General features: G+C 39.4%; 2 protein-coding genes across 4 annotated transcripts in view; one reads left to right on the forward strand and one right to left on the reverse strand.

Moving 5' to 3' along the window:
• nlrc5 (NLR family, CARD domain containing 5) overlaps nt 1–8574 on the reverse strand; it is a 48969-nt gene extending 40395 nt beyond the window's left edge. For all 3 annotated transcript variants that reach the window (XM_028449187.1, XM_028449186.1, XM_028449188.1), the window contains exons 1-6: nt 8450–8574; nt 3733–4082; nt 2902–2991; nt 1557–1742; nt 1244–1398; nt 447–578 (exon numbers count right to left, since the gene is read on the reverse strand). In XM_028449187.1, the coding sequence (XP_028304988.1) occupies nt 447–578; nt 1244–1398; nt 1557–1742; nt 2902–2991; nt 3733–4066 (897 nt within the window). In that variant the 5' untranslated portion in view covers nt 4067–4082; nt 8450–8574. The remainder of the gene's footprint in view (nt 1–446; nt 579–1243; nt 1399–1556; nt 1743–2901; nt 2992–3732; nt 4083–8449) is intronic.
• A 7415-nt stretch (nt 8575–15989) lies between these two features.
• Nucleotides 15990–26105, forward strand: LOC114464706 (myosin heavy chain, fast skeletal muscle-like). The gene is made up of 41 exons (XM_028449189.1): nt 15990–16034; nt 16432–16473; nt 16697–16918; nt 16999–17142; nt 17225–17381; nt 17480–17507; nt 17591–17696; nt 17777–17869; nt 17953–18016; nt 18104–18202; nt 18290–18393; nt 18483–18621; nt 18726–18844; nt 18955–19104; nt 19193–19363; nt 19461–19761; nt 19837–19907; nt 19997–20084; nt 20161–20278; nt 20358–20481; nt 20645–20781; nt 20867–21122; nt 21207–21449; nt 21533–21709; nt 21795–21940; nt 22030–22120; nt 22211–22600; nt 22679–22805; nt 22891–23009; nt 23096–23292; nt 23430–23613; nt 23695–23860; nt 23953–24077; nt 24213–24521; nt 24592–24795; nt 24898–25023; nt 25105–25275; nt 25374–25478; nt 25577–25672; nt 25760–25891; nt 25997–26105. The coding sequence occupies exons 3-41, from the start codon at nt 16712–16714 to the stop codon at nt 26015–26017; spliced, it is 5805 nt and encodes a 1934-aa protein (XP_028304990.1). The 5' UTR covers nt 15990–16034; nt 16432–16473; nt 16697–16711; the 3' UTR covers nt 26018–26105.

The following is a 26105-nucleotide window of genomic DNA, read 5'->3' on the forward strand; positions in this document are numbered from 1 at the left end:
TCTTATTATGAATTTTATATTTTGATAGCGCTATGGGATTACCTTTGTTGTAATCTGCGCTATACAAATAAAGATTGATTAAAGATTGAAGATCTGCATTCTTTTTGGGAGAACAAATTGAGTCTTTTATTCCTTCTGCCATCAGGCTGTTAAACCTGCACAGGAGTCTCATGGACTAATGGATTTGTATTGTTTATTTATGCTGAACTACATGGTGGTTTAAAACTGATGTGAAAATAACCATCTCTGTCAATGTACTGACTTTTATTATTGTCTTTGTCTGCTGTTTTAAATGTATGTATGGCCTGGTGGATTGCAAAACTTCTAAATATTTAATTTCAGTTGAAAATAGTAACTAGAACAGACCATATGATGAATTCACATCAAACAGTTATCCTCTGTATTATACTGTAGCTAAACACTGCTTACTAGTACTAACTCTGTACCTGTGCACTGTCCCCGCCCTCGGGACGCAGGTAATGTTGAAACAGCAGGTCAGACAAAGAAACAGGGCTGGACAGTAAATTGAGCTGTCGAAACTCAAGCAGGACAAACAGGTAAGATGGAGCGACAGGGCCCTAAAGGAAAAGAAGGTAATGATAGCTATGTTTAGTGAATCACATTAAAAAAAAAATGCAATCAAAAAATAAAACATTTGCAAATGTCATATCTTCTTTTCTGACACTTTGATTATCTAGACCAGTGGTCCTCAAACTTTTTTGGCCCAAGTACCCCTTTGTATTATTTCTGAATCCATGTACTCCCTTTCACCGACTACAACATTTTGCTTAGAATTCTCTGAAAAAAAAAACCCTATAGAGCAAAATAATGAAATGAGTGATAACACATTTAAAGAATCACATTGTAAATAAGTGTAATGAAACAGTATTTAGTGCCCCTGAATAGATTTATTTCCATAGCTTTTGTGGAACCAAGACTGACCCTGGTTTTTTCAGTTCATGTTGTAATGAAGATTGTTTCCATCGTCATTACTATTATTATCATTTTTAATTAAAAATAAACATAAAACCCCATATTTTTTAATGCTTTCATTTGTTAAATTTCCACTTTCTCTATCTTAAGTACCCTCATAGTGCCTCGCGTACCCTCATTTGATCTAGACTTGAGAGTACATATACTTCCAATGTTTTAGAGCAAAACCCCTCATAAAGAAAAGTATAATATGAGTTTATCTACAACTTTTTTATTCATTATAACAAAGTGATGACAAGAAATAACTCACAAGTCCATTTGCCCACTGCTGCCCCAGACGGGACATTAGTAGAGTTTTTCCTGAGCCGGCCGGCCCTGTGAGAATGGTCACCTTCCCTGCTAACCCCTGCAGGAACGTCTCCAAAGTCATTGTGGATTCAAAGCTCCCATATTCCACATCAGACTCTGAAGGTGGAGAAAGTCCAAAGCCAACACAGCTGCTGTTATTCACTTCACATAACTCATTAAACTGTGGGTGCTCTTTATTAATGACTTGAATAACAACACTAGCTTTAAATTAACTGTGCAAACTTTTGTCTAAACAGAAGAATGGAGCGTCTAACCGGGTGTCCTGCTCCCTCTATCTGCTGCTCGAGGGGTTTGATCTGCTCTTTCCTTGCTTTTGTTTGTAGTTCTTTGACTGACCCACACATCCTCTAGTTGGACCTTCTTCACCACATGTTCACTGATTCGCTCCCACCTCCTCGACAGCAAACACACTGCGGCAGCAACGTAATACCCCCAGTGATCTGTGGGAGGAAAAACAAAAGAAAACACAACAACAAAGGCCTAAGAAAACAGTGGCATCTTTATTACGCAGCACCAAATCATGATAAAGTATTTCATCCAGGAAAGTAGTTGTAATTTTATGAATCTGTTGTTGTTGTAATCGTAATGAAATTGTAAATTAGTTTACATAATTACATTTTTAAATAAAATTGCCATTAAAATTCGATAAAAATGGTCAATTGTAATTTAACGCAAAACTGTGGAACCATGTTACAGTTCTAGATATATGTAGTTAACAATTATAAAAATGTTTCATATCAAGCTTTCCCACATTTTACCAATTTAAAAAAATGAAATCCATGGGTATACTGACGCAAAAAAGGCTCAGATGCACACACTAAAAATATTAAAACCTATATTTTCATTGATTAGGAAGCCTAACAAGGTAACCAAGAGATTGGAAGAAATTATTATTAGTATTATACAGCTGATTTATACTAACAGAAAGAATACACAATTTTTTATTTATTGGTTATTTATTTCAGGCTCAGTAATTGTGATTGAACTTTAGTTATTGAAAAAAGAATTGTAATCGACTTTGAGGATAAAAAAAAAAATTAAATTGTAATTGGATAAAATGCTGGTAACTGTAATCATAATTGAACATAGGCAATTGAAAACGTAACTGTAACTGAAATAATAACTGACCCCAAACCTGATTTCATCAAATACCAAAATATAGATAGTATTTATCATTATTGTTGTTATTAATATTTACCTCTTCAAATGACAATAACCTTTAGCAGTTCATAAGTAAAAGTGACAAATTATTTGTCTCTATTGAAGTAATCTGGATTAATTGTTCACAAGACCAGTTTTAAATGAAATGACTACTTTGTCAAATTTATAATTTGGTGGTTTGATGACGCTAGTAAAAAACCTGATTCATCTCATTGGGTTTTTCATTTTTATGTCTGTCCATTTAAAAGAAGCACTCGAAAACAGCTACAAGTTTAGTTGAATTGTAGTTTTAAAAAACATGTAACTAGATTATCATTGCTTTATTTTCTTTAATTTGAAATTATTTACAATAAACAATAATTAACCTATTGTTTAGTTTCACTGTAGGCTGCAATTAAGTAAAAACAACACAATGATGGATTTATTCATTTTTTTTACCAATCCGTCGACGTTTGGTGAGCTGCAGTTCGGCCTGTGGTGATAGTGAACTCTGATCCACAGCAAAGGCACAAGTATTCTCACTAACACCTACAGCAGAGACACAAAAAAAAACAAAAAAAAACTGCATTAACAATTCAAAGAACCCTATCCCTTAGTTTATAAACCTACGTTTTGCAATGAAATTCAATTTCAGTTCAATTCAACGTTATTTATATAGTGCAAATTACTATTTGCACTATATGCAAATAGTAATTTGCATATAGTTAATTGTAATTAACGGAAATGGACGGCTTCCAACTTTTACGTGGTGACGGACGACGGAGCGCGGTAAGCGGAAAGGAGAGAGTCTGGCTGTGTTTGTGTGCGGAAAGGAGGAGCTGTTGATGCTCCTTCTGCTCTGCTTCTGCAGCAAAGGACAAACTTTTCTGACTCTAAATCAGTGCAAGTTGTTGCGTCACACTCTACTATTCAGCCTTGCTTTTAACTCACTCCACCGAAGGCCAAATGTGGCTTTTTTTTGCAATATTCGGTGGAATATATTTGGTGCATCCCTAATTTATAGAATGAGTGTTTCAATTGTCTTTCATAATCAATGTGCTTTAAAAAAAAGTATATCGGCCTCAAAAATCGGCTTCCAAAATCGTCTTTAGATATCGGTCATCAGCTGAAATTAAAAAAACAAACAAAAAAAAAAAAATCGGCATCTGCATCGGCCTTTGAAATTCCCATATTGGTCGACATCTAGTATTAAGTAAATTGTGTTGGTATAATAAGAAAAGAAACCTTAGCACTAATTTATTAAATCACATTACTCTCTGCCACACCCACCATGTGCCGACCCAGCAACAGACATAAGCCTGGTTTCCAGATGCAAGGGAATGTTCTGACATAACAAACACACACTCTGAATGAAACTGCAGCATTCTGCAGGACTGGCCAAACTAAAGTACTCCAACACAGCTTTGATGCGGTCCTGGTCTACCAGTGTGGAGGAAGGAGTTGGGACGTTGGTGTTGTGCTGGCCTACTTCCCCGGGCATCATGTGGCAAAGCTGGGCGATGACGGCAGGAGACTCCCTAAGAAGGATGTGCAACAGCTCAGAAGATTCCTGAACCAAGACAGTATTCACGTCATCATTCTCAGGCACAAACTCTTCATCCATGGTCGGACTCCATCAGCTGATTTAAAAAATATACAAAAGACAAGCACAAATTGTTCACTTACAACCCAAAGACAGATATGATTATAGAAGAGAAAGAATGCAACATTAACAAATCAAATCACAGGCAAAATTCTGATTTCTCTTTCTTAGGACAGGACAACGCAACATTCTGTAACCTCTGGATTAGGATGTTGTGAAGACTTCATGCATCCCATGTGGCTGTTACACTGCATACATTTTAAAATCATTGTAAAAACTATAAAACACTGTTGGAGCAGGGGCACATCTAAAAGTCATAGGAATCCGGCCCTCGAGGACTGGAGTTTCCCACCCCTGCGCTATACCAGCTTCAAGCAGTTCAGATAACTTCTTGGGTTTTTCACCCCTGAACCCCAGCATGTTGCTGGCGATTGGCTGGCTGATGTTCACATTTGCCCTTTGGCTTACCATCATGTAAACAGGGTGTTGATACAGCAACCCCCAAAGCAACACAAAGGAACAATGTTACATTTCTCATGTGATACAGTCATGTCTCAGAACTGGGAATTAATATATAAGTAAATATCCTTCAATTTCCCTCGTTGGGGTGGCTTTTAAGTCACCCCACAAAACTGGAGTAGACACTTCATGTGATACAATCATGTCAACCCAAAGACACAAATCTGGCCACAGATTTACATGAGTAGGAATAGGTGGAGCTCTTCTTTTTAGAGTTGGCCTTGATTTCACTTTCAACCCAATCTCATCAAGAACCAGTTCTCCTTTCTGGTCAACAAAATCCAAGGTTTTAGATTCAGCTGAGAGTATACCTGTCAAGTATCCCGTTTTGGGATTATTATTATTATTTTCCCGTAAATATCCCGTATTTTAATGTAATAATAATTCAAAGATGCCTTACTGAACTGACCGGCGTCACTAGCCTCGCGAAAACTGCAAATTGAAATGGCCTGGGTGGCAGCTCTCGCGAGATTAGTGCCGACAGTGGCAAAAAACCGGGAAACAACTCAGAAGAGAGGTGATGAATGAAGACGTTCCGGTGAAAAAACAAAGACCTGGTGTAAATACGTTGTAAAATGAGACACAGAGTTTATCTTCCTATAGAGCAGCAGGATTGGACACAGTTACACGTTCTGTAAGATTAATAACTAAGATTTTAGCGTTTACCACGGGGGAAGGAACACGTAAGTCACCATGAAAAATCAGCCAATCACAAGCGCCACAAATATACACTGCTTTATAAAGTGTTAAAGAACGTAAAGTCTGTAATAAATGTGTCTAATAAGTCATTAGTGAATACCAGAGAACCACATGAGTGAGCATGAGAAATTAAAAGAAAATATATAATGAAAATAAAATGTTAATGTCTAACTTAAAGACAAGCAATGTGAAATTAATAGGGATGTAACGATTCACTCAACACCCGATACGATACGATTCTCTTTTGATTTATTTTACAAAATGGGACTGTAGACAAATTTTTTTTAGAAAATACGGTACTATTTTCCTTTTATTTTTCATTGTCAAAAGAATTCCTTGATAAACTATTCAAAACAATGCAATTTAACTAAAAATAAACCTTGAATGAAATAAACAAAGGAATAATACAAATGAAAATGAAGCCTATTAATTTAAATTCTGGTTCTATAATAAACAATGCAAAACTGCATAATAGTTCTTTTTCTTTTTAAAAGTGCAACTGAAAATGTATTTTGTGCCTTAACAATTGGACTTTTAAAAAAAAATTTACGTCATATTTGTTTGAACCAGCAGAGGGCGCTGGTAACACAGTGGTCGGCTGGCATGCAGATATCTTGCAGTGAAGAAGAGAAGCTATGCTAGCAGACAGAGCTAATAGAAAAATGTGACTTTTACAGATATTCAAGTAATATTACAGATATTCTTTCGGTGTTAAAGGGGTAATGAATCATTTATTAACATATTTAAGAGTAGAAGGCGGCCAGAAAGAAAGTATTAGCAGACTCCGCCCGCCGCTTACACTTGTGCTACACTCTGCTGGTAAAAAAAAGTACTGCGATTAAATTTTCAGAAAATCGATATCAACTGTGATACCTATGAATCGATTTTTAACTGCCTTACGATTAATCGTTACATCCCTAGAAATTAACAGTAAATATTCAATGTGTTGACTTGTATATAAACTGTAAGTATATTAAATAAACACATGTGCTTCATATACACATTTATATTTTTATTTAGGCTGTTTTATAATTTAGGAATTAGGCTGGGCAATATACGAGTTTTAGGAGTCGCAGCATTTACTTCTCAGAACAGCATGTAAAGCTCAGTTAGTGCACATATTGATCAGCTGGTCAGACTTTATTTGATAAAATTATCTAGATTTATATCGTATATCACCATTTTGAGAAAAAATATTGAGATATGAGTTTTGGTCTATTGCTCAACCCTAGTAGGGAATGTTCACAGCATTTCAATGTTAATAAAGGTCGACCTACCAGATTCCAATCACATAATTGTATTTAGTAAGTGGTTAACAAGTGGGTATTTTAGATTTCTTGTACACTTGTCTTAAAATATAAGGGATACTGGAGCTTGGGTGGGCGGGTGGGACGGCCCGTAGTGGGCGCCAGAAAATTTCCCTTATTTTCAAATCCAAAACTTGACAGGTATGGCTGAGCGTGAGACACAGAGTAGTTTCATGTTTGTCCTCCATCTTTGTAGTTTCATGTTTGTCCTCCTGTGTTGCATGCTCTCCTTTGTCTTCGTCAGCATTCACAAAGCCATTTGTGAAGTAGAACAGGTTGGATATGAAAAGTTTCACTCCCACAGCCCATCTGCTTTAAAAAGGTGTCTGCGACTCCAGAAAACATTCAAGTTTTCTACAAAACTCAGTGAATGTTCAGCACATGCAGCAGACAAAAACTTATTCAGAGAATAAATCCTTGAGAATATCAGGTCTCCTTGGCGGACTAGAGGAATTGGAACAATTTTCAACAAACGCATGAAATTCTGCTTCAACACTTCTGACTGCTCATTGCTGTCATCATTTATTCCAAAATGAATCAAAACATTCTTCATATATGGGAAAAAACTCTCGTGCATTCACCAGTGGAGCAAATCTATTCGCCAATTCTACATGGAACTGGGCTTGTGGTTCGGTGCGTCTTCTTCCTTTCACAGAACTCCACTCCTGAGTCTGTGCAGAAAAGTCCGTTGAATCAGAAGCTCTTCAGCCACTAATGATCTCAGCACGATGTGGTCTCTCTGTAAGTCTCCCAACTGTCCTTGGTACAGATCTACGAGTGTTCCAAGCAGGTCTCTCCTCTCGTAGCCTCTCATCATGAACACAATTACCATTTTCCTCACTGCTTCCAAACTGTGGCACAGTAGTTTCAGTTCCATGAAATCCAGAAAGTCCAGTTACCTATTCTTCACACTATTGTCTCAAGTTCAGTCTTTTCTGCAAGTTGGCCAACGTTAATCGAGCATGAAAATAAAAAGTGGCGTTAAAGGGAATTTGCGTTAATAACGCATCAATTTTGACAGCCTCATTAAATATATATATATATATATATATATATATATATATATATATATATATATATATATATATATATATACATATATTAATAAAAAAATATTAAATATATAAATTTGAAAGTTTAAATGTACATATGAAAGTCTGAATATAAACAAGAAAAGTTTAAAAATATATATGAGAGTCTAAATATATATAAAATTCAAAAATCTCAAAATTTTTGCTACGTTTAAGATTTAATTTCAATTGTACTATAGCTTTTATTTTTACCTTTTTTTGGTCTGATTTGTGGATTATTATGATTGCATATTAATTCATATTTCCTTCTTTATTTCCATCTATTACAATCTGTCAGTTTTAAAATTGTGTAGCTAGCAAGCTAGCTAGCATCTGATAGCTTGTTCTGGAAGTTAGCTGTTAAATTAAATTAATCAAATGCAATTATCCATTTATCTCCATAATATATGTTTTTAGGTAAAAAATACATACAACACGGTTGCTTTCTAGTTTTTATATTAATATTCCTTATTAAATTAATAACACAACACACTCACAACCATATTCTCCCGCCTGTACATCAGACGCTGTGTTTATGTGACAGACTGGTCTACAGGTGAGGCTCGAAGCTATAGAAGCTGGTGTAATGTTTGCCAAAGGGCATTATCTAACATTACATTACATCCGTTACTGTAATGTTGCCCTGGAGCTCGTCCAACATAATATGCCATAATATTACAGTGACGCATTCAGGGTCATTTCAGGTGAAAGTGAAGCCAGGGGTTCTCACAGAGACAGAGAGAGAGAAATGGCTCTCACACACGTGTTTACAGGTCAAGCTTGTTACAAATACTCAGTCAAATACTCACCAACGTGTCCCGTTTGGACCTCACTCCTCCACAGAATGTTCATTTATGCCAAAATGAAACTAAGGCTTTCTAACGTGCTTTTGGTTTCGTTTTCAGTCAAAGTGCCGCGGGGAAAACTGTCAGCGCGAGGGTGCACGTGCACACACACACACACACACACACACGCACACGCACGCAAACACACACACACGCACACATACACACACACACACAGAGAGAGATAGATAGATAGATAGATAGATAGATAGATAGATAGATAGATAGATAGAATTATCTAGTGTATGTGAAACTACACTTGTATAGTTTATAAGATTATGTATTGTTTATCCATATAGATGTGTGTGTGTGTATGTGTGTGTGTGTGCGTGTGCGTGTGTGTGTGTGTGTGTGTGCGTGTACAGGTAGCTTTTAGATACATTTGTCATACTGGTTATAAGACTGGATTAAATAAGTCAGACTTCTTCCTTCTCCTTTTTAGAAAGTGTCAATGATTTATTGAAATCTTACTTTGTGTTTTTTACTTGTTTTGTGACAATCCTTTTTTATATAAATGTATTGTATTTGTTTTTTCATATTTTCAAGAAATAATAAATCAAATCAAACAAAAAATGTATAGAGAATTATTTTTTGAAGAATGTGTTGGAGTATGTTCTCAATCAGTCTTGTCTGTGTGATGTTAAATTTTCCTTTCTGCACTTTATTTTGATTGGCACGGAACGTGGTTCTAGATCCTGCTGAGTGTGTTTTAACTTCCTTTTGTTTGTAAGTGTTTCCGTTTCCGTTTGAGCGGGAGAGCAAGAGTGAACTTCCGGTAATGTGTTGCAGTGATGTTCTGATGAGGATGCCACAACTAAGCTAAGAATAAAAACCACTCAAACAAGGAACGTGTGGTTCATTGAGAGATTGAGCAACGAGGCTGATTGCACAACAGGTTATGGGCCCAGGCACAGCACAGGAGGCCGATGGCACGGACAGGTTTTCAACGGAGACGAAAACCACTACGAAATATGGGAGGTAAAATTCCTTGCTTACTTGAGAACGCTGGGATTAAAAGACACCATCCTATCGGCTGATAACCCAGACCGAGAGAAAAACGAGGAGTGCTATGCAGAGCTAATACAGTTCCTCGAAGATAAAAGCCTGTCGTTGGTGATGAGAGATGCTGCAGACGACGGCAAGAAAGTGCTCCATATACTGCGCGGCCATTAAGCCAGCCACGGTAAGCCGAGAATCATCGCTCTTTGCACAGAGCTCACCTCCCTGTTAAAAGATCCTGGGGAAACAGTGACAGACTATATTTTACGTGCTGAAAAAGCAGCAACGTCTCTGAGAAATGCAAATGAGGTGATAAATGACGGACTGATCATAGCAATGATCCTAAAGGGGCTTCCAGAGTCATACAAGCCTTTTGCTATTCACACAACTCAGAGCAGTGAAGAGTTAACATTTATCCAGTTTAAAAGCAGACTGCGACGCTACGAAGAGACAGAAAAGTTTGAAAACAAACTGAAGTCAGACAATATAATGAAAGTAGACATGACAGCTGTAACCTGCTACAATTGTGGAAATCGTGGGCATATGGCGAGAGACTGCCGCCAAAAGAGTACACCAAAATGGTGTAACTACCACAGAAGCACAACGCACAGTGATGAGACATGCAGAAGAAGAGCCAAAACGGAAGGACGACGTCAAGCAGACTTCAGAGAAGCAGGACAACTACGAGGAGGATCAGACAATGGTATTCAAAGCCAGCCAGGATCTTCTACCTGATAACATCAAACTTAATGGCATCATGGTGGACTGTGGAGCCACATCACACATCATTACAGATGAGGAGCAGTTCACACAGTTTGACAAGACCTTCGACCCAAATAAACACTTTATGGAGTTGGAGGATGGAAGCAAGATGAACAATGTTGCACTGAAGCGGGGTGATGCATAGATTAAGCTGCTGAACTCTGAGGGGAAGTATGTTAGAGTCACTCTTAAAAATGCTTTGCTAATCCCATCCTATCCACAAAGCATTTTTTCAGTGCAAGCAGCTACAGCCCATGGAGCCAGTGTGACCTTCATGGAAGGACAAAATGCACTCCTGTGTAAGGATGGAACGTGTTCCCAATCGAGGTACATGAGAGACTGTATTATCTAAAAAATAACAATGAAAAATGCATTGAGAGCCATTTTACTGATATGATCTGTGATGATAAAGTTAAACTAGCCTGTGATGTCAAAACATGGCATCAAATATTAGGACACTGTAATGTAAGTGATGTTCTGAACTTACAAAATGTCGTTGAGGGCATGAATGTCACTGACAACAGTAAAATAGAGTGTGACATATGCACAGAAGGAAAATTCATTAACAGCAGAAACAAAGAGTCAGATGTTAAAGCTGGAGGACTTATCAGGCCCCATTGATCCTGCAGGCTTAGAGGGACACAGATATGCAATTTGTTTTACTGATGATTTCTCTGGGTTAGTGGCTGTGTATTTTCTGAAAAACAAGAGTGATACAACTAAAGCAACACAGAAGTTTCTAGCTGACTGTGCACCTTATGGCAATGTTAAGTGCATTAGATCAGACAACGGTACTGAATACACAAATGTTTCTTTTCAAACACTGCTCAGAGCAAGGGGTATCAGACACGAGACCTCATCACCATACTCCCCACATCAAAACGGAACAGCAGAAAGACAGTGGAGGATGCTATTTGAAATAGGTAGGTAGGTGCATGTTGTTAGAAAAGGGCTTGCCAAAAGAACTATGGCCATACGCCGTACAGCGCGCTGCCCACATTCGCAACAGGTGCTACAATAACCAAACTAAAAACACCCCATATTACATGATGACTGGAAGAAAACCTAATCTGTCTAAAATGTGGATTTTTGGATCAAACTGTTACTCATACAATAATAATCCCAAGAAATTAGACCCAAAAGGGGAAAAAGGAGTGTTTGTAGGATACAGCAAAAACAGCCCAGCCTACTTAGTGTATCATCCACAGACGGGAAAAGTGTCCAGACACAGACTAGTGAAGTTCATTAAAGAAAATGGTGTTAATCAACAAGCACAGACAAATGAGTGGGAATTAGAAACCCAGGAAAAACAGACAGACAAAAGACACGTTGAGACTCTGTTAATCCAAGGCATCACTGAAAACATCAATGCAGGCGAAAAAGAGGAAAATACTCTTGATGAAACACAAAATGAGGATTTTTCTGATAACATGATAGGCAATAAAAATGAAGATGAGGAAAACAAAGCAAAACAAAATGACCGGTATCCGAAAAGAGAGAAAAGACCACCAAAATACCTTGAGGATTACGTACCAGATTCCAAAATCAAAGATGTAACTCAAATAACTGCTGATTTTTGTTACAGGGCTGTGTGCGGTATCCCTCACACATTCAGTGAGGCTCAGAAGTCACCACAGTCAGAAAGATGGAAACAAGCAATGACAGAAGAACTAAACTCACTTAAAGAAAATGATACATTTGAACTGAGCATTTTACCAAAGGGTAGAAACACAGTGGGAGGAAAGTGGGTTTATACCATCAAGGAAAATGAAGAGAAAGGAATGATCTTCAAAGCTAGATATGTAGCAAAGGGCTACAGCCAAACAGGTATAGATTACCACGAAACCTTTGCACCAACAGCAAACATCACATCTGTGAGAGCGTTAATGCAGTTAGCAGTTCAAAACAACCTTAAAGTACATCAGATGGATGTCAAAACAGCATTCTTGCATGCTCCAATTGATGAAGAAATTTACATAGAACAGCCAGAGGGCTATGAAGAACATGCAGGAACAGGAGAGAAGAATGTGTACAAATTAAAGAAATCCCCGTATGGGTTGAAACAACCAGGAAGAAACTGGTACAAACTTTTAAATGACCATCTCGAACAAAAAGATTTTGAAAGGAATCCATCTGATCATTGTGTGTACAGAAAACAAACAGAAAATGCCAGTGTTATTGTTCTCATTTGGGTGGATGATTTGATCATTGCTGCTAGCAGCATTGATATTTTGAACAATTTCAAAGAAATGATGAAATCCAAATTTAACATGAAAGATTTGGGCAAAATATTTTTTTTTCTAGGTATACATTTTAAGCAAGAAGAAGATGAAATTAAAATGAGCCAAAAGAAATACGTCCTGAAAGTGTTGGAAAAATACAGAATGTCAGATTTCAAACCGAGATCCACCCCATGTGAGCAAAGTGTTAATTTGAATGAAAATAATGGGGATGACAAAACAAACACTGTAAATCCTACACACTATCGTGAGATAGTAGGTAGTCTGATTTATGCAATGACCTGCACCAGACCAGACATTAGTTGGATAGTGAGTAAACTGTCCCAAACATTAGCTAAACCTGCGACAGAAGACTTGGTGAATGCTAAACATGTTTTAAGATACCTCAAAGGTACATGTGACTATGAGCTAACATTCAAGTAAAACAACGAAGACTTGAACCTCATTGCATACAGTGACTCGGACTGGGCATCCTCAGTTGAGGACAGACGCAGCACCACAGGCTATTGTTTTAGCCTAACATCACGAGGTCCAGCTATTTCTTGGAAATCCAGGAAACAGTCAACTGTTGCTCTTTCCACATGTGAGGCTGAGTACATTGCCTTGACAGCCACTACTCAAGAAAGCATGTATCTAACCCAACTATTAAATGGCATTGACAACAATAAGTACAGCTGTACAAAAATCCATGGTGATAATCAAGGAGCAATCGCATTGTGTAAAAATCCTGTAAACAGACAGAGATCTAAACATATTGATGTAAAGTACCATTTCATACGTGATGCGTTGAAAGAAGGGAAAATCAATGTGATGTACTGTCCATCTGAAACCATGGTTGCCGACATCCTTACCAAACCTGCACCCAAAGCTAAGTTTGTTAAATTCAAAGAATGGTTCTTTGGACACTAAAATGCTGTGAAGCAAGGATGATGAGAACAAGGGGGAGTGTTGGAGTATGTTCTCAATCAGTCTTGTCTGTGTGATGTTAAATTTTCCTTTCTGCACTTTATTTTGATAGCCACGGAACGTGGTTCTAGATCCTGCTGAGTGTGTTTTTACTTCCTTTTGTTTGTAAGTGTTTCCGATTCCGTTTGAGCGGGAGAGCAAGAGTGAACTTCCTGTAATGTGTTGCAGTGATGTTCTGATGAGGATGCCAGAACTAAGCTAAGAATAAAAACCACTCAAACAAGGAACGTGTGGTTCATTGAGAGAATGAGCAACGAGGCTGAATGCACAACAGAATGTAATCTTTATTATTATTTTTTAGAAAACAGAACAAAAACATTGACCAACAAAAGGATACAGGTTCATTACACCATCATCCTGTGTTTCATGTTTCCAATTCAAGGCACACCGTGTAACTTTTGGCCACTAGGGGCGCTAGACCTGCAACTTTTACGTCAAGCGCCCCTAGTGGCCACAAGCGCTGTAGCACTGTCTCAAAATTCAACAAACACTCAGTCGGGCCAGCCTCCCTTGTCTTTTGATTGTGTATGCAGACAGTCGTTGACCTGTAACTTCGGGATAAGGATTGCCTCTAAGGGCTGGGTCGGTCGGGATGGGGTGCGAAGCGGGGCTGGGCTTGCGCCTCGGCTTTGCTGGTTGGCCCCCTTCGCATATAGGCTCAGTCAACAGCTCAATGTTGACAGGTAGTCATGGTAATCCTGAGTTTACCATGTTACTGTGACCGGAGCATGTTAGCTGAGCTTGAGCTGCTTGGCAGAAGTCTGTGCTCTCCAAGTGCTTTTGTCGTTAGTTACTGTGATGTAGACAAAAAAAAGCATCCTCATAAGATGTGTCATTGTCACATTTAAGTGCACATAAACCAAAGCTATTATGACAACTATTTCAAGTCCAATATATTTCTAATCTCGTCTGTTTTAATGGAAATTGTTTGTTTGAGGTGTTAAATTACATCCATGTATATGAGGAACAATTGCTTACATGAATGGTGGACTCCGTTACCATTGGCTACATATTGGCTCCGCCCTAATTACACACACTACAGTTTGTTCATCTAATCATAAAATGTTGCAGTTATCATATTTTTTGTTTCCTATACTATTTTAACGGATTGTCCTTTTTCTTTTATTATTTCAATATGCCAGCAGAACAAAATTTAAATGTCTCAATCACTCATAAACATAATATTTGGTTATTATCTAAAGCAGTGGTTCGTGGTTCCCAACATTGTTTGGATCGTGACCCCATTTTCAAGAATTTCTAGCGACCCTAAAGACATTTTTTTCTCGAATAAGATTTTGATCATGTTTAAGCTCAGATATAATTTTTTACTGCACTTCTGAACTAGATTTATATTTCACAGTATAGCAATACAGTTCTTAAAGATTTTGTGTTGTTTTAATTTAAAATAAATAATAATATTGAAAAAAAAAATAAAAAATCATTAAAACATTTTCACAATATTCAGGCGACCTCATATGGGGTCCCAACACCATGGTTGAAAACAACTGACTTAGTTGCTCCTGAATAGATTTGTTTCTATAGTTTTTATAATTTTTGTTAATTTCACGCCTGGGGTTGGACAAAGACTGACACTTTTTTGTTAATTTTCCAGTCTTTTGCTCTCTCTAGTACCCCCTGCAGCACCATCGTGTGTACCCCTAGGGGTACACGTACCCCCATTTGTGAAACACTCATCTAAACAAACCTATTCCAAACAAGTGCCTGTGCGCTCTCTCTCTCTCTCTCTTTCTCTCGCTCTGCTCTCTCGGCCCGCTCAGTTTTTAACACCATCACTGTAGCCTTTAAATCTTCTCACATTACCTGAAAGAGAGCCCCCACCCAAGGCTGTACAGGGATTTGCAACATATGTTTCTCACAGTGTCCAAACTTATCAAGCATGTCTTCCAGTCTTATTACCAAATTAAAGTCATTCAAAAATGTCATTTAGACAAACATTAAGTTTCTTCTCGCAATGTCTGCTAATTTACATAGTGATATTTTATAGAATATAAAGATTTTATAGTTTTTTTATACTTAGTTAGGAAAATTATACTGTATATTAACTGCACTCCCCCAATTTCCTTCTCAATTTTAGTATATATCAATTTAAAAAGTGCCATTCATTACCCAAATCAGTAAATTGTTTTATCAAGGTTTCTTTAATAGCACACTCCTCTCAGTACTTTTGAATGAGCCATAAATAAACTATAGGGCTTGACAGCATTCCCAGGATATATTTTGAAGGTGTTTATGTCTTAAAATGTGAGTATTAACATGAATATTCCTATAAGACGTGGAATAATGATGTTGTTTTATAATCTAAATGAGTCAACTGAAAAATAATTAGAAGGCTGCCCTTATGTGTAAAAGCAGTTGAAAAATACAAAGTTAAGAATGGGAATACCCTAAATTTAGCGCAAGAAAAGAGTCATGAATGCTTCAAGACTCAGCTGTCCTCCATGCCAAATTTGGCATGATCGCCTGCTTTAGTCTTTGCTTGGTAAGCAAGAAAGATCATATATAAGGACTCTGGGAGATGCTACACAGTGTGTGGTGGAAGAACAGTGAAGTTCCTGCTTGTGGTGAGACTGTTTCCTATTAAACCTCCTGTTATTCAGACATTATTGTTTTAAAAAGATGTAAGATTTGCAGTAAACTATCATAATTTACATAAACTTTTTTTTGCACAAATTTAATTGATAAAAGCATTTTAGATTTACATTGAGTATTAGAGTTTATGTTAACTTTGAAAATATGTTATGGTTTCATTTATTCAGACATCTTTTTGAAATCTACTTTGAATTGTACTCTTTGTCAGGAGATCAAAGTACATTCCAAAGTAAATTTAATGAAAAAAAGTTGTCCGAATAGATGAAACCTTAACATATTATTTCAAAAAAGAATACAAACTGAACTGGCTGGAATTAAATAGCACTTTGGTTGTTTTCTTTGGTTTCTAAAATGTAATGTTTTCCACAGGCTTTTGAAATATACCAATCTTTTCATTGAGGGCAGGGTCAGGTATGTCCATTTTAAAACCTACCCATGTTCATTTCATGTGTTTTCAATGTGTTTACAATTCTTGTTTGTTTATTCACAAAATAATTACATCAGTTAGAAATGTCCTGATAAGTCAGCAGTGATTGTAACTTGTTACTTTTTAGTAACCATCGACTTATCATGCGGTTGATTAACGTAAAGAAATAAACCTACATTGTTGGTAACAACTGCTTGGATTTTACAGACAAAAACCGCCACCATGAGCACAGACGCAGAAATGGCCCTTTATGGGAAAGCTGCCATTTACCTTCGTAAGCCAGAGAAAGAGAGAATTGAGGCTCAGAATGCACCCTTTGATGCCAAGAGTGCCTGCTACGTGGCTGATGCCAAAGAGCTCTACCTGAAGGGAACAATCATCAAGAAGGATGGTGGCAAAATCACTGTCAAAGTCTTGGACACCCAGGAGGTAGGTGACAAGCAGTCAGATTGTGTCAGAAGTGTGTATTAAAGGTGAACTGTCCTCACTGTGTACCTGTCTTGCTGCAGGAGAGGACAGTCAAGGAAGATGACGTCACACCAATGAATCCTCCCAAGTTCGACAAGATTGAGGACATGGCCATGATGACCCACCTCAATGAAGCCTCTGTGTTGTACAATCTCAAAGAGCGTTATGCAGCATGGATGATCTACGTAAGACAAATACCGAGCAAAGACCGTTATCAAGAATTACTGGCTGAAGGAAATTAAAAGTTATTCTTCTGTTTACCTTCAGACCTACTCTGGCTTGTTCTGTGCCACTGTTAACCCCTACAAGTGGTTGCCAGTGTACGACTCAGAGGTAGTAGCTGCCTACAGAGGAAAGAAGCGCATGGAGGCTCCACCCCACATCTTCTCCGTCTCTGACAACGCTTATCAGTTCATGTTGACTGGTATGTACATTTCCAAAAAAAGGCATCTTTAACATAAGAACCAACTCTTGTGGGAAACTATAATGGATGTGTTTTTTGTTTTTTTTTTATGCTAACAGATAGGGAGAACCAGTCTGTTTTGATCACGTAAGTTTCACATTCATGGATGTTAATTTATACATTTATACTCAATGATAGAACTAGAAGGTAAACTCTCTTTCTTTACCCAGTGGAGAATCTGGTGCTGGAAAGACTGTGAACACCAAGCGTGTCATCCAGTACTTCGCAACCATTTCAGTTGGAGGAGATGCTAAGAAAAAGGAGACTTCCAACAAGGTATGTCAAGATAAGATTCTTGAAAAAATAACACAAAAGGACTTTCATTCTCTAATATTTCCTATAAACTAAATCTATAGGGCTCATTGGAGGATCAGATTATTGCTGCCAACCCTCTGCTGGAGGCCTATGGTAATGCCAAGACTGTGAGGAATGACAACTCTTCCCGTTTCGTAAGTTTAGAGAGCTCTCTGGAGGGCATGTTACAAAAATACCATTGTTGAGGTATACTTATCTAAGATATTGTGCCAAACAGGGTAAATTCATCAGAATCCACTTTGGCACAACTGGCAAACTGGCTAGTGCTGATATTGAGACATGTAAGTAACACCGTTTTAATTCATGCTTATTTATGTGAAAATGTAGTTAAATTGCAGCAAAGTATAATTTCTGAAACAAACTTACAGATCTGCTGGAGAAGTCAAGAGTCACCTTCCAGCTTCCCGATGAAAGAGGCTACCACATCTTCTACCAGATGATGACAAACCATAAGCCTGAGCTGATTGGTAGGGTAGCAGTTCTGATGCACACAATGTGGGACAATGTTCCCAGAATGAATTAGCTGCTAAATGTTTTATCTTCTTGTTCTCCAGAAATGGCCCTCATCACCACCAATCCCTATGACTTCCCCATGTGCAGTATGGGTCAAATCACTGTGGCTAGCATTGATGACAAAGTTGAACTGGAAGCCACTGATGTGAGTAATGTCACTTCAAGAATAATCAGCTTGAGACATTACATTTTGGGGATCCTCTGATAAAAGATTTTTTCACGTCTTTCTTACAGAACGCTATTGACATCCTGGGCTTCACCAATGAAGAAAAGATGAGCATCTACAAAATGACCGGTGCTGTGCTTCACCATGGTAACATGAAGTTCAAGCAAAAGCAGCGTGAGGAGCAGGCTGAACCAGATGGCACTGAAGGTCAGTGTGTTTGTACTCCCCCTGAACACACCAGTTTTTGTTGTTTCAAAATGTACAATGAAATCTAATATTGCTGATGCTGATTCAAATGACATGGTTTACAGATGCTGACAAGGTTGCCTACCTGCTGGGTCTGAACTCTGCTGACATGCTGAAGGCTTTGTGCTATCCCAGAGTGAAGGTTGGAAATGAGTATGTCACCAAGGGACAAACAGTGCCTCAGGTATTTATCACATACTATATGAACATGAAAACATCAGATCATTGTGTTTTCCATTTAGATTCATAGTACAAGAAAAAAATCTTAAGTTTTTATGTTCTTCTGTATTTTAGGTGTCAAACTCGGTACCAGCTTTGGCCAAGTCTATCTATGAGAGGATGTTCTTGTGGATGGTCATCCGTATCAACCAGATGTTGGACACCAAGCAGCAGAGAAACTACTTCATTGGTGTGCTGGATATTGCTGGATTTGAGATCTTTGATGTAAGCTCTGATCCTAATCATAAGCAATACTATTGTTTACAGATGTCTGTTTTTGCCTCCATTAAAGTATTCTGATGTCTATTTACAGTTCAACAGCATGGAGCAGCTGTGCATCAACTTCACAAATGAGAAACTGCAACAGTTCTTCAACCACCACATGTTTGTTCTGGAGCAAGAGGAGTACAAGAAGGAGGGCATTATCTGGGAGTTCATTGACTTCGGTATGGACTTGGCTGCCTGTATTGAGCTGATTGAGAAGGTACATATATTTTTTATACCATTAATATAACATTATAACTGTTGTGATTCGTGAATTACTTTTTACTCTTTACCTATATCTCTCCTCTCCTCTTAAGCCCATGGGTATCTTCTCCATCCTGGAAGAGGAGTGCATGTTCCCCAAGGCTACTGACACTTCCTTCAAGAACAAGCTGTATGACCAGCATCTTGGCAAGAACAGAGCATTTGAAAAGCCCAAACCTGCAAAGGGCAAGGCTGAGGCCCACTTCTCCCTGGTGCACTATGCTGGTACCGTGGACTACAACATCTCTGGCTGGCTGGACAAAAACAAGGACCCGCTGAACGAGTCTGTAATTCAGCTGTACCAGAAGTCCTCAGTGAAGCTGCTGGGTCTCCTGTATCCCCCAGTTGTTGAGGGTATGTTTAAGAATAATGAAAACAGTATTGTAAACATTTAGAATTTTACTCATTTATTCTGCTTTAATCCTTCAGAGACCGGTGGCGGAAAGAAGGGTGGAAAGAAGAAGGGTGGCTCTATGCAGACTGTGTCCTCACAGTTCAGGGTATGATCTAGATATTTATTTAGATGCCAGTTATCTGATTACATATTTGTTATATTTACTGACTATACATATCAATTTTCTACCTCCAGGAGAACTTGGGCAAGCTCATGACCAACTTGAGGAGCACCCACCCTCACTTTGTGCGTTGCCTGATTCCCAATGAATCCAAGACTCCAGGTGCGGACTTGGTTTGGTAATTTTCTACAAATGCGTTTGTGTGCACACCTATAAATGACAAATGTTTTCTGTTCAGGTCTGATGGAGAACTTCTTGGTCATCCACCAGCTCAGGTGTAATGGTGTGCTGGAGGGTATTAGGATCTGCAGAAAAGGTTTCCCCAGCAGAATCCTCTATGGTGACTTCAAGCAGAGGTGACAGTGAATTTATACTTAAGCCTACTTCAAATATTCCTGGAAAAAACCTCATTACAATTCATCTTCCTCTGAACAGATACAAGGTGCTGAATGCCAGTGTTATCCCAGAGGGTCAGTTCATTGACAACAAGAAGGCTGCTGAGAAGCTGCTTGGCTCTATTGATATTGATCATGATGAGTACAGATTTGGACACACCAAGGTGAGCAATATAAGTTGTTTGCCAGCATTGCAGCTCCACTGTGATTCAAACTCTGAATAAATGTTTGAATACATATTTACTAAGACAGTTCTTCAAAAAAACGTTTTTGTTTAAGTTAAATTGTTACCAACAGAGAGTAACTCTTGGTTTTCTTTTCTTTAAGGTGTTCTTCAAGGCCGGTCTGTTGGGTACCCTTGAGGAGATGAGAGATGAGAAACTTGCTAGTCTTGTCAGAATTACTCAGGCTCTCTGCCGCGGATACCTCATGAGGAAGGAGTTTGTCAAGATGATGGAGAGGAGGCATGTTGCAAAAAAACAAGAGGATTCTTACACTATAGACAATAGTTTAAACTTTGTTTTGTTGACATACGATTATTTTCCACAGAGAGGCCATCTTCACCATCCAGTACAATGTCCGCTCATTCATGAATGTCAAACATTGGCCATGGATGAAGGTCTACTACAAGATCAAGCCTCTGCTGAAGAGTGCTGAAACTGAGAAGGAGCTGCAACAAATGAAGGAGAACTATGAGAAGATGCAGTCAGACTTGGCTACTGCCCTGGCCAAGAAGAAGGAACTAGAGGAAAAGATGGTCTCTCTTCTGCAGGAGAAGAATGACCTGCAGCTCCAAGTTGCATCAGTGAGTGGAAGTATAGATATAGTTGCAGTTTTCAGTGCTCAAAAAATGATAACAAGCTAACACCCTGTTTCAAATGTAAATCAGGAATCTGAAAATCTGAATGATGCTGAGGAGAGATGTGAGGGACTCATCAAGAGCAAAATTCAGCTGGAGGCCAAGCTCAAGGAGACAACCGAGAGGCTTGAAGATGAGGAGGAAATCAATAGTGAGTTGACTGCCAAGAAAAGGAAGCTTGAAGATGAATGCTCTGAACTCAAGAAAGACATTGATGACTTGGAGCTTACCTTGGCCAAAGTGGAGAAGGAAAAACATGCCACTGAGAACAAGGTTTGTGAGTCCTAACATACTTACACCTCACGCTTAGGGGCTATGCATGCATTGCAATAACATAATATTTTCTGCTAATATAGGTGAAGAACCTGACTGAGGAGATGGCCTCTCAAGATGAGAGCATTGCCAAGCTGACCAAGGAGAAGAAAGCCCTCCAGGAGGCTCATCAGCAGACTCTTGATGACCTGCAGGCTGAGGAAGACAAAGTCAACACTTTGACCAAATCCAAGACCAAGCTTGAACAGCAAGTCGATGATGTAAGTTAAAAAGCTTGAGATTTGTCCTGCAACAGCATTTAACGTCAATGTAACTAATAACTCATTCATTGACAATAATATGCAGCTTGAGGGATCTCTGGAGCAAGAGAAGAAGCTTCGTATGGACCTTGAAAGAGCCAAGAGAAAGCTTGAGGGTGACCTGAAATTGGCCCAGGAATCCATCATGGATCTTGAGAATGACAAGCAGCAGTCTGAGGAGAAAATTAAGAAGTAATGTATTTTAATTCAGTTTCAATTGTGAAAAACTACAGTGCTAACCATTGTCTGAACACTGGCTTTTGACTTTGTTCATTTTAAAGGAAGGACTTCGAAACCAGCCAGCTGCTTAGCAAGATTGAGGATGAGCAGTCACTGGGTGCCCAGCTTCAGAAGAAGATCAAGGAACTTCAGGTGAACAACAGACCATATAACCTCAAACTCACCTTTGCATAACTCCTGCTGTGAAAAAATACTTAAACACATTTAATCTCAAATAAACAGGCCCGTATTGAGGAGCTGGAAGAGGAAATTGAGGCTGAGCGTGCTGCTCGTGCAAAGGTTGAGAAGCAGAGGGCTGACCTGTCCAGGGAACTGGAGGAGATCAGTGAGAGGCTAGAGGAAGCCGGTGGTGCCACTGCTGCTCAGATTGAGATGAACAAGAAGCGTGAGGCTGAGTTCCAGAAACTCCGTCGTGATCTGGAGGAATCAACTCTGCAGCATGAAGCCACTGCTGCTGCCCTCCGTAAGAAGCAGGCCGACAGCGTTGCTGAGCTGGGAGAGCAGATTGACAATCTTCAGCGTGTCAAGCAGAAGCTTGAGAAGGAGAAGAGCGAGTACAAGATGGAAATTGATGACCTCTCCAGCAACATGGAGGCTGTTGCCAAAGCAAAGGTACAGTGTTCTACATCGATCAAAACAGTGCACTGAATAGCATTTAAATATTACCATGGCCATTCTTTCTCCCAACAGGGAAATCTTGAAAAAATGTGCCGTACTCTTGAGGACCAATTGAGTGAACTGAAGACCAAGAATGATGAGAACCTGCGTCAGATCAATGACCTGGGTGCACAGAGGGCCCGTCTCCTCACAGAAAATGGTAAAAACACCTTTCACCCTAATCTCCAGTGTAACAGTGGAAACAATGAATGTAAACTAAAAGTTGATGGCCATGTATACAAAAGGTGAATTCAGCCGTCAGATGGAGGAGAAGGAGGCACTTGTGTCTCAGCTGACCAGAGGCAAACAGGCCTACACCCAGCAGATTGAGGAGCTAAAGAGGCAGATTGAGGAGGAGGTTAAGGTAGGAAACATGGAGTATGCATGCATTATTGTTCCCTTGCAAATATAGATGTTTGTCTAAACCCTCAATCTATTTCCCTGCACTAGGCCAAGAACGCCCTTGCCCATGGACTTCAGTCCGCCCGCCATGACTGTGACCTGCTGAGGGAGCAGTTTGAGGAGGAGCAGGAAGCCAAGGCTGAGCTTCAGCGTGGCATGTCCAAGGCCAACAGCGAGGTGGCTCAGTGGAGAACCAAATATGAAACTGATGCTATCCAGCGTACTGAGGAGCTTGAGGAATCCAAGTGAGCAGCACAAATTAGCAATGACAATTTATTCTATAAAAGGCTTAGCCGGTGAAAGAATTCCTACAAACATTGAATATTTTACTTGAAAATCACACGTGTGCAGGGTTTTCATTGAGAGTCTTGTTTTTTAACAGGAAAAAGCTGGCTCAGCGCCTCCAGGAGGCTGAGGAACAGATTGAGGCTGTGAACTCCAAGTGCGCTTCTCTGGAGAAGACCAAGCAGAGGCTCCAGAGTGAAGTGGAGGACCTCATGATTGATGTGGAGAGAGCTAATGGACTGGCAGCCAATCTGGACAAGAAGCAGAGGAACTTTGACAAGGTAACAATTCATTTTCACCACAAAATTGTATTAGTTGTTTAACACAACTACCAATCAAACCTTGTAATTTCCTGTTTTCAGGTGTTGGCAGAGTGGAAGCAGAAGTTTGAGGAGGGTCAGGCCGAGCTTGAGGGCGCTCAGAAGGAGGCCCGTTCCCTTGGCACTGAACTGTTCAAGATGAAGAACTCTTATGAGGAGTCTCTTGATCAGCTGGAGACCATGAAGCGTGAAAACAAGAACCTGCAGCGTGAGTTTCAAGCATTTGTAAAAAATCTGCATAAAACTTTACATTGCATATTTCAAGGTTTCACAACTATGGATATCTGCATCTCTCTGCAGAGGAGATTTCTGACCTGACTGAACAGATTGGTGAGTCTGGCAAGAGCATCCATGAGCTGGAGAAGTCCAAGAAGCAGGTGGAGACTGAGAAGTCTGAAATCCAGACAGCTCTTGAAGAAGCTGAGGTACGATTATCCTTTAAACAAACATCCCATAGCAACTAGTTTTGTAGCGATTTTTCATTACTTGTCCTGGGTGTTTGATTCTGGGCGAGCAAAGATGGACAACATATTTAAAATGTCACTATTTGATGTCTTTAGGGAAGCCTTGAGCATGAGGAATCAAAGATCTTGCGTGTTCAGCTTGAGCTCAACCAGATCAAGGGTGAGGTTGACAGGAAGATTGCAGAGAAGGATGAAGAGATGGAGCAGATCAAGAGGAACAGCCAGAGGGTGATTGATTCCATGCAAGGCACTCTGGATTCTGAGGTCAGGAGCAGGAATGATGCCCTTAGGATCAAGAAGAAGATGGAGGGTGATCTCAATGAGATGGAGATTCAGCTGAGCCATGCCAATCGCCAGGCTGCTGAGTCCCAGAAGCAGCTGAGGAACGTGCAGGCACAGCTGAAGGTACTGATGGTGTCTTTTTCTCTCAAAGATAATGCACGCAACAGTATTTCACACTGGTTTTGTCCATTAGGATGCCCAACTGCACCTTGATGATGCTGTCAGAGCTCAGGATGACCTCAAAGAACAGGCTGCAATGGTGGATCGTAGGAACGGTCTCATGCAGGCTGAAATTGAGGAGCTCAGAGCTGCTCTTGAACAGACAGAGAGAAGCCGCAAAGTCGCTGAGCAGGAGCTGGTTGATGCCAGTGAGCGCGTTGGCCTTCTGCACTCTCAGGTATGATACTTGAATATCAAACTTTAGGATACAGATGTATGATGTACTTAATCTATTTTCCATAGAAATACAAATTTCCCTAAACTGCCAATTTTCTTTTAGAACACAAGTCTTCTGAACACCAAGAAGAAGCTTGAATCTGACCTGGTTCAGATCCAGAGTGAGGTGGATGACACTGTTCAGGAAGCCAGGAACGCAGAGGAGAAAGCCAAGAAGGCCATTACTGATGTAGGTTTGAATTTCTCAAAGATACTTTAAGGAAAACATCATGTTTAAAGAGAATTGAACTGTAATGTAATTATTTTCAAGGCTGCAATGATGGCTGAGGAGCTGAAGAAGGAGCAGGACACCAGTGCTCACCTGGAGAGGATGAAGAAGAACCTTGAGGTTGCTGTTAAGGACCTGCAGCATCGTCTGGATGAGGCTGAGAATCTGGCCATGAAGGGTGGCAAGAAACAGCTTCAGAAACTCGAGTCTCGGGTAAGACACGTTAAAGAATTCAGAAGTTGAACAAATAACTGGAAAATGATAAAAGACAAAAATCCTGAGGAATCAATCACTTATCTGCTTATTTAAAGGTACGCGAGCTTGAGGGTGAGGTTGAAGGAGAGCAGAGGCGCGGAGCCGATGCTGTTAAGGGAGTTCGCAAATACGAGAGGAGAGTGAAGGAGCTCACTTATCAGGTATAGTGATTGATGTCCAAAAGACAAAAAAAGTGTTACATTTTTTTTTTTATTTAAAAACTTTAAAAAATTTTATTGTTTTAACTTTTTGGTGACAGACTGAGGAGGACAAGAAGAACATCAACAGGCTACAGGATCTGGTCGACAAACTCCAGCTCAAGGTCAAGGCCTACAAGAGGCAGTCTGAGGAAGCAGTAAGTATAAAAATGACCTTTTTTTTAGGTTCAGTATGTTAATCTAGTAATAAAACTTTAACCATTTCAATCATCTTTGTAATCCAGGAGGAGCAGGCAAATGTTCACCTGTCCAAGTGCAGAAAGGTCCAGCACGAGCTGGAGGAGGCCGAGGAGCGCGCTGACATTGCTGAGTCTCAGGTCAACAAGCTGAGGGCAAAGAGCCGTGACTCTGGCAAGGTGAGTCATTTTACAGTAGATTAGCAGTGGGTGGTATCAACATATGATTCTAACTTTATTAATACATGTTAAAATCCTACAAATCTTTATTGTCTTTTTTTGCAGGGCAAGGAAGCTGCTGAGTAATGCTCGGACTGAGTGTTTCGCTAGGCTGTATCATATAATATGATGTTGCTTCTTCTGGAACAATAAAGATCATGCTGCTAATATTTAA

This window comes from Gouania willdenowi, chromosome 6, assembly GCF_900634775.1.
Source record: "Gouania willdenowi chromosome 6, fGouWil2.1, whole genome shotgun sequence".
NCBI lineage: Eukaryota > Metazoa > Chordata > Actinopteri > Blenniiformes > Gobiesocidae > Gouania > Gouania willdenowi.